Below are 15,090 nucleotides of genomic sequence, written 5' to 3' on the forward strand. Positions count from 1 at the left end.
GGCATCGGTCCTTTCCTTTAAAGGGAGAGGTGGTGGTTCTTTTATAGATTTTATTATAATTTCATCTTTTTTACAATCTTTATTCCGTGGTTTCACTATATTGGAAAGTGTCTACAGCGACCATAATCCGCTCTGTGTCCAAATGTGTGGACCACTTCTGACAAATAAAAGAAGAGTGGAGCATATAGTGACAATAAGACCAACAGATGGTAGACGACGGCTCAGATGGACGCAGATCACCCCAACCGCTTTTTATAAATCAGTTAAAGAATCCTGTGCCTTTGAATTAGCACTGTGTACCTCTTCAGGTATATCTCCGGGGGAGGTTATCAGCGCTTTAAACACTATCTCCACTAAAGTAGGCAAACTTTTAAGTGCCTCAGCACGTAGAACAGCCACCCCGACCCCTAGATGGTTTGACTCGACTTGTACACAGGCAGCGAGAAAGTTGAGGGAAGCCCTTAATAGTATTCCGAGAAATCTTAACTCCGTTAGAGCTCACCGCAAAGAGTATAAACTGCTATTGGCAAAACGCAAGTCCATCCTGAAGTAGGAGGCTTGGAGGGAGCTGATTGAGACAAGTACTCTGAGGAATAGCTCTAGGTTTTGGAGTATTATTAGCAGACCATTTTTAGAGCACGATGAAGGTAGCAACTCGGGTATGCATATCACTGAGGACGAATAGGTGCTTCATTTTAAAACTATGTTTGAAATCCTGCTTGAGCAAATCATCCAGCCAGTCCAAGAGGTAGATGCCCCCGTACTAGTTTTTGAACAGGGGGTGGTTGAGTTGGGTATTGCCGGTTTAACTAGTAATAAAGCACTGGCACCGAATAGCATCCCTCCGGATATTTTGTAATCTGATCCACATTTCTGGGCGCCGGTCCTTGTGGCTCCATTTAATGCGGCGGCCAGGAAAGGATGCCCTGAGTCCTGGGCCACCTCAACTATAGCACCCGTCTTTAAAAAGGGTGATCATGACAGCACACACTGCTACAGGCCGATTTCACTGTTGGACTCTGTGGTCAAGGTGGTGGGCCGCGTATTACTGGAAAGATTGTCCACCTGGGCAGAGGAAAACAATATAATCTCGGATGTCCAGTTTGGGTTCCGACCAGGCCGGTCAACCATGGCCCAATGCCTTAACCTAACCATGATACTCAACAAATATACGCTTGCACGTTCTGGTACCATTTACCTAGCCTTCATGGACTTGTCCTCCGTGTTCGATCGCATGAACAGGGTAAAATTGTGGCAGTCCATGAAGGACATTGGAGTTGACAGTAACATCGTCAGTTTCCTAGAGGACCTTCATAAGGCTAGAAAGGCCAATGTCAGATTTTCTCAGGACCTGCGCGTGTCACGAAACTTTGATATAAAGAGGGGTGTTCGCCAAGGATGTATCCTGGCCCCATTCTTGCTCAACCTCTATATAAACTATTTAGATAGGGATTTATCAGCTACAGCGGTTGATTATCCGTATACAGGGCGATGAGGTCTTCCTGTCTTATTGTATGCAGATGACGCAGTTCTTATATCCAGTACTGCTAGGGGCCTTCAAACCCTGCTTGATGCCTTCTCCAAATTTGTCGGAACGAGATTTATCCATTAATAACTCTAAATCCTACATAATGCAGGTGGGGACACGCCCCAATAAAAGCTTCCAATTTAGGGTAGGCCCTGCTAAAGTATCCCGCACAGACGTCTTTTCATATTTGGGGATCATACTGGATGATCAAATAAAATGGGGACCCCTAAAACTAGGAAAAAAGGGGGATTTGGTTCTGGTGAATGCAGCCATTTTTAACTTTGCCTCTAAATTAGGAAATAGACCTATCGCCACCCTGTTGAAAGTTTATGAAGCAAAGAGTGTTGCTTTAGCCTCCTACGGGAGTGAAATATGGGGACATGTCTCCACAGATGTTTTACAGGTGGCTGAGAACACTTTTTTGAAGCGCCTGTTGGGTGTTCCCTGTGGTCTGGCTTATATGGTGGTACACGAGGAACTGGGGGTGCCCTATTTAAGTGATACTTTGGCACTTCGCCCCCTCATGGTCCTGCTAAACAGTTGGCTAACTAACTCTAAGCCAGCTGATTTTAAAAGCGTGTATGACCCTTGACGCGCTCAGCATACCTTGGATCAGGTATATCAAGAGTAGCTTTGAAAAGCTAGGGCGGGCTGACCTATTTACTAACCCCGAATTAATTGCAAAAACGGATGTTGGGATTACTAGGGAATCCTTGAACAGTTTATGGAAATTGGAAAGGGAAGAGCTGGAACTGCGGAAACCCAGTGTCCGCAAATTTTTAATGTTAAAGACAATCTCCTCAGCCGAGCCTGATCTTCTGTGGTATTTATCTATCTATGAGCGGTTCCTATTGACCATGTTTCGCCTGGGTCTTTTTCACCTCTTGCTTGCCATTCCTAGAGGAAGCAGTAAAGGCCAGTTGTTAACATCCTGTCGCTGCGACGGAGAGTCTCCATAGGATTGCTATATTTTATGTTCATTAGTAAATTTTACAATGTTCCCCCAAGTATTTTTTTGACCCAATTTGAAAGAAGATGAATTTTAAGCAGGCTCGTCCAGCTCTACTGTACCTCCAACTGCTGAAGGAAGATTGCATTTTTTTAATGTTGGCTATCTGAAATCCACGGTGAAGTCTAGGGCTTGTCTCGACTAGTAGTTTTTAGGATGACGTTTTTAGACCACACTGATGATATATATGTTCTGAGGGTCTGGATAATATTCAGTGGAGAGTGTTGATTAAAAAGGGATATTATCTGAATTTGAACTTTGCATTTTATTGTCAGAGATTGTCTTGGGTGGTTGTGCTATGTATTTTAGCTATGTTTAATTCGATTTGTTATTTTATGGAACCATGTACCTTGTTGTAATTCGGATTTTTTTTGGGAACTTTTATGGTTTTATATCTGTGAAACCGAATAAAGTTTATTTGATTTGAAGAACAGGTAATTTAGGGGTTAAGTTTGACATTTCTGTCTCATTTGGTCCTTAGGTTGCTGGTGTTGTGGATTCCTGTGTTGGACTTCTGAAATTTTTAAATAAATGTTTTTATCTGCTTTCATGTCCACTTCAGGAAATGGTAATACAGGCCCTTATCACCTCATGGTTGGATTATTTCAACTCTCTGCATTGGGGTCTTCCAGCCTATCGAGAGGGGATCTTATTCGTTCCCATTTGAAAGAGCTGCACTGGCAACCTATCTAGGAATAACTTAGGTTCAAGGAGTTTGTGCTGGCGCACAGCTCTTTCTATCAAACCAGTCCACTGTACTTGGCTGACATGAGCCGTCAAGAGCTCTTCATTCATCTAATGCTCTGTAGTGGTGATCCCGCAAACAAAAAGGAAGCGGTGGGGTGGTACCTCCTTCTCCATTTTTGCCACCAGGGACAGGCATGCACTTCCTCTTCATGCTATGAAGGCTGTACTTGCTTTTAAATGCAATCTTAAGAGTTCTTTTTTTTTAAATTCTGGCTTAATAATATTGGAGTTAGCAAGATGGCCTGCAAATCTATCTAGCACCAGGACATTAATTGCACTTTATACATCTCTTTGATTGATTGATTTGATTGCAATTGTCATTTTATTTTTGTGAAATACACCAACATTATTGTTGTAAATATTTGGATACCTCAAGATCAGTGAATGACCAGCACTAAGTAGTTAGTTGGGTCGGAATAGTAACCTAGCCCAGCACTCAAACGGACTACGAAGTTCAAATTAACATTTCTAGTAGTACCTTACTGTCCATCCTTAAGACTAAATGTGCAATTATTTTCGCTATAGGTCGCGGTTGCATTGGATCATCCAACAGTTCATGCCTTTGAACAGGAAGGATGCTTGGAAGAACATGAGACTGTGCTTATAGAGGAAACAGTGAGTTTATATATAGCTTGACCACAATGTAAAGATCCTATACTGGTAGAAAGGCAAATTGTTGTATTTATGACAATAATTAATGCATTGCAAAGGGACAGAGTGTGCTGTACTAGGAATGAGGCATGTTGTTAACTGAATTGATGGAGGAAAAACTACCAGGGCTTTCATTGCCAAAGTGGTTTGGAAGCAGTGGGACTTGGTGTACAGTGCTGAAAATCAAGGCTGCAGTTACTGGATGTGATTGAAGGCTAAGGGACTGACTGTGCAATGCCATGGATCACAGCTCTGTTAACAGCTACTATGAAATGCAGTTGTACTGACTGTACCTAGTCCATGATCATGGCTCTCCTCCTGGTTAGGATTGAGGGCAAAGGGGGCAAGAACTAGGGATCCTGTTACCGAGTGAAATTGACAGTAATGTCTTAACTAATTTGTAATGAGTCACACAAGTTTTAGTGTAACTAGTCCCATACTAATGAGTGATCACAAATGGTGCAGTATAAAAGACGTATAGATATGCCAGTATGTCCAACACGTTTTATATAACAAAATATTGTCCACAGTCAAGAAGGGACTTGTTCCCAGTTATATCTCTTTTGGAGTCCCGCACACAGAGATGCTATATAACATTGCCGAATTCTGAAAAGCAGATAACTTGAGTCAAGGGCAGTGTGTAATTTAAGCAATTATTCACTGGTTTTGTTCAAATGATTTTGGTCTCCATAGCCCCTGAAACAGAATACCAGATTCCATAGGCTAGTGCTAGGTCCTGGCTTGCGTTCTTAGTAGTAAACCATAGTACCATGGGATTTTAGAAAGACCAGCTCGATTTCAAATATACTGTGCTTTTACGTGATACAGGGCATCCACTATCCTACACTGCTTTGCATACCTAATGCAGTGTAGCACTGTGCAGCCAAGTCTGTAGTGCGGCACTAAGCATCAGATTGTATGTGCTGCACTGAAATGTCTATTCTGGGCTGTCCTGGTGCATACATATCACACTGCTCTATATAGCACCATATCGCCCTTTTTGTTAAATTAAACGGGGTCATGTGGTCAAGCATCTTATTCTAGGAAACTTAATGTAAGAATTTCTACTTGGCATTGGGAGCTGGAATGTGATTTACACTCCTAGAGGAGAAGGTAGTATTGACTTCGACAGGAGGTGCAGGTCACCTTAGACACTTGGTGTAATATGTGAAATCTCAGGTTTTACAAACACAATGAAAAGAAATGTTTGAAGCTGTGATTGAACAACAAACATATTTGCGGAAAACATAAAGTTTACATGATTACCTACTTGTAAGGCATGGCAAGAGCCAGTATGAACATTACCTGGCACTCTCATTTGGACTGTAGATACCTCATGGTAGTGAGGGAGGAGAAGGGATTACGTTTGCACTCCTGAGAGGCCTGTTACCTAATGCAATGGAATAAAAGGGGTTAAAGGGTCAGTGCTATGAAACAGAATTATAGTTGTTTGATGGGATTAAGGAAAGGGGATGTGGCATGTAGTGCTAACAAACAAAACAGGTGAAACCCTGATTGCATTGATGAAAAGTACTGAGTGCACAGTGTTTGTTGTCCCAGGTGCCTCTTTCGTGGACAGTTCATGTTCCTGAAGGACAGAGCAAACACTTGGAAGAACATCAAAATATGCTTAAAGAAGAAACGGTGAGTGAAGATGGGTAAGCCTAGCACAAAGGAACGTTCTTTTAGCGTGTGGGTGGGCTGGGTGTGTTTGAGATTCATGGCCTCTGCTACTCTGATGGGAGTGGCTAAATGAGCGGATGTACAAAGCAAAGAAATCACTGTGAACAAAATGTGTTGTCATTTTAGGAACCTGTTGCCTTGGATGCTGCTACAGTCCATGTGTCCCAGGAAGAGAATGAATGTTTGGTAGAACATCAAAAGGAAATTCTTGAAGAAATGGTAAGTGGTAATTATGGTTAAAAACTAAATGTATTGTAGCAGAACAGTAAGGTGTCCTTTTTCACAAAGGCTGTTCGTTTTGTAAATACCATTTAACCCTTCAGTTGCTCTATTGAAATATATGCGTCATAAGAGGGTGTTTCCAGAACAGTCCCTCTTAGGGCGTACATGTATGCCAGTAATGTATTGGCTCCCCAACACCCCATGGCCATTTATATATGTATTTATTTTGTTCTCCAGCATTATGTCTTTAATATAGTTGCCATAGTCACCATTAACTTTAAATAGCAGTAAACCGAGTCAAAATGGCTGTAGCTCTCAAAAACATTGTTTGTTTAGTAGCACTTCCAACTCATTTAAAACAACCTGAACTTCAGCCAATGAGGTGGAAGTTCTAAGCTCTCCTACTCCCCCTATAAGCCACCATAGCTCAGATTTCTACTGTACTGCACTCTGACAGGGGCACAGAGAAGAGCTCTGTTCTGATCTTATCCTGGTACTTTCTGGTCTGCCCTGGAGCTTAATTAGCCCCATCTTCAGCTTTCGGTGTACTCGAAGTTGCTTTTGGGGTAAGTTTCTGCAAATTCTCTTTTTTTACGCAGGATGAAGAGGATTCTTCCTCTGTCCGCAACTGACACAAACAAAATCTCTTTTCAGATCCGTTCTCTTCCTGAGGTCAGAAGAAAATACTTGAGCTGTGTGTTTACTGTTTTTATTCAGCACACAAGGCTACATGCTCAGACATTTACAGAACCTTTCCTTCAACCATCAACCATTCTGAAGGCTGGAGAGAGGAGGTCGGCCTTTTACGTATTAGAAAGGAAAAAGTGCCCTCCTAATGGGGATGCCCCCTCATCTGGGTATGATTCAGTGAAATGTGCTCTACCAGACGCCTCTACAATGTCAGGGCAAAATCTGAAATGTTGATTTTCCATAGTTGGACTTGCATCCTAAATCACCAACAACTATCTCCTCACCGAAAAAAAGGCTGGATTGCTCCAGACAGGATGAACACCATCCTGCGCAAAAATCAACATGAAAATCCAGCTACTTCAATGTCTTGACTGTACTCCAATCTCTGCTGGGGACTACATTGTCACCATCGTCTACGGTGACCAATTCATGTGATGGCAAGCCTTCTCACCTAAGCTCTAGATTCTGAGCTGAAAGGAGATCTCCGCGACTAGGACATTTCTGAGACTGCTTATAGTTTTAGGCAGTTGGATGTCCCTTACATCCCATAGTTTGAGTGAGACACCGTGGATGATGAAGACGCTTATGAGAAGTTTGACTACCAGCCATAGACTTTCGCAGCTGATCACCTTCAAACCTATGTATATCATCTTGGTAATACAGGCTCTGGGGTTTGGCAGATGACTGTGTTATTTTTAGGGTCGAGTCTTCAATAGCATGCGCTAGCCCATGCATTAGCCTATGCGAATCACTTGTGAGACACTGTTGTTAACAAAAAGGGCTTTGGGCCCGCTCTGATGCTTACAATTTGCTGGCTTGCATGGGCTACTTCTTTACAGCCTTGGAACTGGTCACTGCTGGCCTAACATAATTTCCGTTCCATTTTGTGAATCAGGGACCAAGCGCTGATTGATTAAACGTACTCTGTGCCCGTCCACTGCTCCCAGTGTGATTGAGGTACTCCTTTGTTCGTTTTACCTTCAAGTGCCCTGCAAACAGAAGGCGTGACTGGCAAAAATATGCCCGGCAGGACTAACACAATTGCAAAGTTTCATTTTTTATAGTTAACTTTCTATTATTTTGCCAGTTCTTCTTTTCTCACTTTTCACTCATGTTTTGTTTATTTTTGCTCGTGGGCGCTGTTCTCAAAAGAGGACGATTACCTTGTTATATCGATTGCAAAGCAACATTGTTTCTTTTTATGTGTAATTTTCAAAATTATACAGTGCAGTACACCCCAATCCTCCCTACTCCAATCCGCCTCATTCCAATCCCCACCAATCCACCCCACCTCACCTCACACAAATCCAATCAGCCCGATCCACCCCACTCAATCCAATCCAGCCCAGACCAATCCAGCCCAGCCCACTCATCCCAATGCACTCAGTCCACCACACTCTAATCCTCCTAATCCACTCCAATCCTCCTAGCCCACCCCACTCCAATCCGTCCCACTCCAGTCCAAAACAATTTGTTCCACTCCAATCGAAAACAATGTGCCCCACTCAATCTAAAATTATCTGCCCCTCACCAATCCAGTCCACCTCACTCCATCCCAATTCACCCCCTCCAATCCAGTCCAATCCCATCCACCCCACACCAATCCAAAACAGCTCAATACAATCTACCCCGCTCCAGTCCAATCCACCTCACAGTTTCCAATCTGCTCCATTCCAAAACATTCTGCCACTATAATCTAAAACAAAAAGCTCCAATCCAATGCGCACCGCTGCAATCCAATGCGCACCGCTCCAATCCGCCCCACTCCAATCCACCCCACTCCAATGTTCCCCTCTCCAATCCACCTCGCTCCATCCCAATTCACCCCATACCAATCCAAAACAGCCCAATACAATCTACCCCGCTCCAGTCCAATCCAGCTTACAGTTTCCAATCTGCCCCACTCCATTCCAAAACAATTTGCCTCACTGCAATCCAAAACAATCTGCCACTACAATCTGAAACAAGGCGCCCCACTCCAATCCAATGCGCCCACCACGCCCCAAATCTAATGCACCTCTCCTCTCCTCACCACAATCCAATCCACCTCTCCTCTCTTCACCCCAGTCCAATCCACCTCCCCCCAATTCAATCCACCTAACCCCAATCCACCTCGCTCTATCCCTATTCACCCCACCGGACTCCAATCCACCCCACCCCAATCCAATCCACTCCAATCCAATATATCGCACTCCAATCCACCATGCCCAAACCCACCCAACCCCACTCCACCAAAATTCACCCCAATTCAATCCACCCCTCTTCAGTCTGATCCACCCCATTCCAGTCCAACTGACCCCACTCCAATCCACTCCACTCCATTACAACCCACCTAACTCCAATCCAACCCACCCAAATTCCCTCTTTCGCATCCAACCAACCCCAATCCGATCCAAGCCAATTCACCCACTCAAATCCATTCCACCCCAGTTCACGCGACCCAGTCTATCCACCCCACCCCAATCTAATCCACACCAATCCCCCACTCCAATCCAATCCACCCCACTCCAATCTGCCCCACTCCAATCCAATCCGCCCCCGCTCCAATCCAATCCAACCCCGCACCAATCCAAACCAACCCCGCTCCAATCCAAACCAGCCCCGCTCCAATCCAAACCAGCCCGCTCCAATCCAAACCAGCTCCGCTCCAATCCAATCCAGCCCCGCTCCAATCCAATCCAGCCCCGCTCCAATCCAAACCAGCCCCGCTCCAATCCAATCCGCCCCAATCCAGCCCACTCCGGTCCAAACCACTTCTTTCCAGTCCATTCAAAACCAGTCACCCAAATAAAATTTCCCGCCCACCCCACTTTAATTCTCCCTACTTTAATCCACCCGACCTCACTCCAATTCACTCCACCTCAATCCACTCCCACTCATTCCAATCTCTACCCCACTCAATCCAATTAACCTTACAGACTTAAGTCCACCCCACTCCAATCCACCCCACTCCAGTCCACCCCACTCCAATCCACCCCACCTCAATCCACCCCACCTCAATCCAATGTTCCCCACCGCCAATCCATTCCACCCCAATCCAATCCACCCCCACTCAAAAAGTCCACCCCACTCTAGTCCAATCCACCCCACCTAATCCACCCCACTCTAGTCCAATCCACCCCACTCCTGTACCCTCCACCCCACTACACTCCAATACACGCAACCGACTCCAATCCACTCTACCTCACCCCAATCTAATCCAACTCACATCACACTATCCTAATCCAACCTACCACACCCCATCCCAATCCAACCTACCTCATCCCATCCCAATCCAATACATACCACCCCACTCCAATCCAATTCACCCAATTTCAGTCCACCCACCTCAAGCAGTCAGTCAGTCAACCTCACTCCAATCGACCCCACTCCAGTCCACCCAACTCCAATCCACGCCACTAAACCCATCCCAATCGACCCAAACTCACCCCACCGGACTCTACCCATACCATTTCACCCCACTCCAATCTACCCCACTCTACCCCAATCAAATTCAACCCACCCCAGTTTACACCACCCCACTCCACCCCACCCCACCCCACTCCAATCCACCCCACTCCAATCCACCCCACTCCAATCCACCCCACTCCAATCCACCCCACTCCAATCCACCCCACTCCAGTTTAATCCACCCCACTCAACTCCAGTCCAATCCACCCCACGCTAGTCCAATCCACCCCACTCCACTCCAGTCTAGTCTAATCCACCCCACTCCAAAACACCCCACCCAACCACATCCAGTCCACCCAACCCTAGTCTTCTCACTTCAATGCACCCACCTCCATCCAATCGAAACCCCACCACTCCAATCCACCACACCCCATTTCAATCCATTCCACTCCAATCCACCCAACCCCACTCAATCCACCACACTCTATTGCAATCCAATCTACCCCACTCTACTCCACTCCAATCCACTCTAGTACCTCAATCCACTCCACCCTATTCCACCCCATGCCACTCCACTCAACGCCACTGCACTCTGACACTCTCTGCCACTGAACTCTACTCTTTTCTATGACACTCTACTTTCCCGTAGTCCACTCTGTGACACTGTAGCCCAGCAAATCCACCTTTATAGCCTAAATTGGAAATTTGCTTGAAGAGGGGCTCTGCACCTACTCTTTTACTATCATGGGAGATTTTAACTACTATCTGGAAGCCCTTACGGACCCAGATACAGTGGCCTTCATACATATGATGAATAGTGCTGACCTAAGACAACATGTGACAGGCCCTACCAATGTGGCAGGGCATACTCTGGATGGGATCTTTTCCAACCACCCACAACTCTCATACACTAGTTCATTGCCTCTCGTCTGGACCGACAATGCAGTTGTACAATTTGAGTTGGCCCATCCAGATCACCACATTGTTGGTGGGGAGGGGGGCCTAAGAGTCTGATTGAAATTAGGGCCTGGAACAAAATTGAGGGCACAACATTAGAAGATGTGCTTATTGCAACCGCTTGCCAGATGCCTATAGTAGTGTAGGAGGCCACTACCCAGTACACTAACTGGGTGGAGAAGGCTTGTAAAAAAACTTGCCCCAGTAAGAATTCTGTTTTCTAAAAGATCACAACCAACGGCCCCCTGGTACACGGAGGAACATAGGAAACAAAAACTTATCTGCAAATGCTTTGAGCCGAATTGGAGGAAAGAACACAGGGAAGCAGAGAAAAAGATATACAAACAGAGCCTTGTGATCTATAAACAACTCTTATTCAATGCAAAAAAATGTTTTTTGCAAATCGAGTTAACCTAGCAAAAAACTCCTCTACAGAGCTTTTTAAATCTGTATCTAGCTTGGCTTCTCCCTGTTCAGCGAAAATTCAGACGAGCCTGGAACTACGCGAGGACATCGCCATTTTCTTTCTAAATAAGGTGGAGGTCATCTTCTTGGCTTTCAACCTTCCAAGTTCAGTAGGGACTGGAGCCTTAACGGAGGTAAGTAAGCCAATCTCTTGCCTCCCCCTACCTATGACAAATTTGCGCCACTATCTATAACTGACACTAAAAGGCTCCTTACGTCGGCAAAATCAGGCTCCCCCTATGATCCCTGTCCAGTCTCTGTGATCAAACTTGCTTCGGGACCTGTAGCCCTTTCATTTACCTCCCGGTTTAATGCAATGTTTGAAGCGGGGTACTTCCCTAAACCCTGGAAGGTCGCTTTGATACTGCCACTGCTAAAGAAGCCCAGTTTAGACGCCAAGGATCCTAATAACTTTCGACCAATCTCACGCCTCCGGCTACCAGCAAAATTGGTCGAGAAAACAATGAATTTGCAACTCGGTGCCTTTCTACGGGAAACTCAAGCTTTGGACCCCACTCAATATGGTTTCAGAGAAGGGCTCATTACAGAGGCTGCTCTTACAAAATCCACAGAAGAGATTAGGGAGCCCTGGATTGGGCAGGCAAGGCCGCTTTAATTATGCTGGATCTGTCTGCGGCCTTTGATACGGTCCATCATGATTTGTTGATGGATTGTTTGTTGGCATGTGGGGTCCAGGGTAAAGCGTGGAAGCGATTGAAATCCTTCCTAACCGACCGATCACAAACCGTGTCGTTGGACGAATTCCACCGCAAACCTTTTTCCCTGCCTTGTGGAGTACCACAGGGGTCATCTCTCAGCTCCACACTTTTTAATGTGAATGTATAATCTTTGGCCTCCTTAATCAGCTCCTTTGGCTTTTGCCTTACCTCGTAATTGTTTTCTCTGCTGCCAGGACAGAAATCAGGAAAAGGTAAACGGTTCCATGATTGTTTGGAAGCAGTCGGGAGGTGGATGTTACACAATTGCCTGAAGCTCAACTCGGGCAAGACTGAGGTCATCCTATTTCGAAACAATGTCAACTTCGAGACACCAAATTGGTGGCCAGGAGCACTGGGCACTCTTCCTACACCCACCAGGAAAGTAAAAAACTTAGGAGTCATAGTTGATAATAAGCCCGACTTTGGTCACCAGGTTAATGCAGTGGCATCAGCCACCTCTTAATTTCTCGGAATGATCAAGAAAATACTGCCCTGTTTGCCGGCCGACAGTCAGTGGACAGTTGTTACAGCACTTATCCTGCCAAGGCTGGACTACAATAACGGTCTTTACCTAAATATACAACAATGCTTTCTGAATAAACTTCAACTGTTGCAAAACGCTGCAGTGAGATTGCTCACCGGCACATCCAAATTTGCTTCAATTTCCAAGGAAATCAAAAGACTTCACTGGTTACCTGTTAGGAAACAGGTGCGTTTTAAATCCCTATGCACCGTTTACAAGGCCCTACAAGGAACAGGTCCAGACGACCTGAAGTTGCAGTTTCAGTGGTATTTGCTGAAAAGAATTCTTCGCTCTCTAGGAGCTAAATTGGTGACTGTACCATCCACTAAAAAAAAGCTATGTGGGGAGGGAGAAGCTTTGTTTGTGCTGCAAAGGCTTAGCATGACCTTCCTGGCTCTTTAACATGTAAATATGTGTTCGAGGCATATGAGCTGCAGATTGTACACTTAGCATAGGTCGCCATCTGGTGTTGGGCCCGGATGTTTGCAGTTTGTTTTTCTTCTTGGACAGTCTTTGGAAGTCACGAGTTTGGTGACTCCTCCTTCGGTCCGTACTGCGCATGGGCTTCGGCTCCATCCTCAGATTGTTTTTTTCCGCCATCGGGCTCGGATGTGATACTTCGTGCTCCGGCTTCGAACTTCTACGGTTCCAGCCTCGACGGAAAATCCTCGATTCTTCGAGTTCCTTCATCATCTTCATCTCTCGAAGCGGCACTTTCTCCATCCCGTACATCGACACCGGCCTTCGGGCCCTCCGCGACTCCGGTCCCGGCCGATGGAAAGGACTCCGTTCAAAAAGTGCCCAAAATGTGGGTCTAAATTTCCCCACACCGACCTCCATCAGGTGTGTAACCTTTGCCTCTCTCCGGAACACGAGGCCAGAGACTGCCCCGCCTGCAAGTCTTTTCGATCGAAGAAGACCATCCGAGATCGAAGAGCTCGACGCACCATGGCGCACTCATCCTCTGCAGCTCCACCGGACATCTTCGGAGACGACGCCGAAGCTTCGGGGCAAACACACACCGAGCAGGAGGAAGACGTCGTCAGCGCTTCCGAGGTCGACGACTCCGACGTGGAGGACGTTACACCAGCGCAGCGGGCCGTGAGTACTATGCCCCCTCCCACCCCCACGCCGAAAACCAAAGAGACTCAGGTTACTCCCTCGCCTGCCGGCCTGGGCAAAACCAAAACTTCGATCACCCCACCTTCGGGCCCGGTGTCGAAGCTCCCAAAGTCTCATGGCAGCTCGGGATCGAGCCAGCCGACACCCGGTGCCGAAAAACAGCATCCGGCACCGAAGACTGCAAAATCCAGCTCGACTCCGAAACCACCGGTGCCGAAGCCTGGACACTCGGTGCCGACCAAACACAAACACAAATCTGTCGGCACCGATGCTCCGGCGCCGAAACATCATTCGACGCCGAAACACCCGGAGACCTCAAAAAAGCATGGCGCACACAGACCATCGAAACCCCCGGTTCCGAAATCACCGGTGCCGACAGACGACTCGACACCATTGGCTCTGTTTACACCAGACCCTTTACAAAAGACTTTGTCCAAAGATCCAAAGACTGGGCTTTTGACTTTAACTACCAAGAAAAGACGCCTTGATGCTCCGGCTCCTCCTCCTCCACCCAAAAGGAAGGACTCTGCTACTTCTCCCCTCAGAGTGCCCTCCCCACCACCGCCTCCCCTACCCCCTCCACCTCCTCCACCGCCTCCACCTCCTCCACCGCCTCCACCTCACAGGTCTCCGCCACCTGTACCTCACTACGATCCGACCCCATCCCCAGATCCGGATGATGGGGATCCGGACAATTACCCGGCGGACGCCCCAATGGATCCCACTCCACCAGGGACCCCAGATCCATGGGAGGATTACAATAACCCTGATATACCCAATGTACCTCAGGACGACCTATACCCATCAAGACCGTCTCCTCCAGAGGACTCCTTAGGGTTTCACCATTTAGTGCAGAGAGCAGCACACTACCATGGGGTGGACATGCACAGTGAACCAGTAGAAGAAGACTTCCTACTGGATACATTTGATATACAAGACAAATCCACTTCCATTTTACCCATGCTTAAGGGTGTCACCAAGCACGCTACAGAGGTGTTCAAAGACCCTGTCAGAGCCAGAGTACTGAACCCTAGAATAGAGAAGAAGTACAAGGCGGCACCCACAGACCCTGCTTACATCAAGGGCCCTGCTCCCCTACATGCCCTAGTTGTCTCCACAGCTAGAAAGCGGGCTAACTCCCAATCCTCAGGAGATGCCCCACCGCCAGACAAAGAATCTAAACTTCTGGACGCGTCTGGTAAACGCACCGCCTCCCAAGCTGCAAACATGTGGCGCATTGCAAACACACAAGCACTGCTTGCGCGATATGATAGAGCACACTATGACGAACTAGAGGCTCTTATGCAGCACCTTCCAGAAAAATACAAGCACAAGGCTCATGACCTGATACAGGAGGGTAAACTAATTACAAACACCTCCATTA

The 15,090-nt window shown here is 46.6% G+C and overlaps 1 protein-coding gene across 12 annotated transcripts in view; it reads left to right on the forward strand.

The window, feature by feature from the left end:
- LOC146855858 (uncharacterized) overlaps positions 1 to 15,090 on the forward strand; it is a 922,371-nt gene that overhangs the window by 333,252 nt on the left and 574,029 nt on the right. For 10 of the 12 annotated variants that reach the window (XM_085653813.1, XM_085653801.1, XM_085653802.1 and 7 more), the window contains 3 exons: positions 3,810 to 3,899; positions 5,496 to 5,579; positions 5,745 to 5,837. In XM_085653813.1, the coding sequence (XP_085509939.1) occupies positions 3,810 to 3,899; positions 5,496 to 5,579; positions 5,745 to 5,837 (267 nt within the window). The remainder of the gene's footprint in view (positions 1 to 3,809; positions 3,900 to 5,495; positions 5,580 to 5,744; positions 5,838 to 15,090) is intronic. The other 2 variants (XM_085653803.1, XM_085653808.1) reach the window with 1 other exon arrangement.

This window comes from Triturus cristatus, chromosome 4_1 (assembly GCF_964204655.1).
Source record: "Triturus cristatus chromosome 4_1, aTriCri1.1, whole genome shotgun sequence".
Taxonomy (NCBI): domain Eukaryota; kingdom Metazoa; phylum Chordata; class Amphibia; order Caudata; family Salamandridae; genus Triturus; species Triturus cristatus.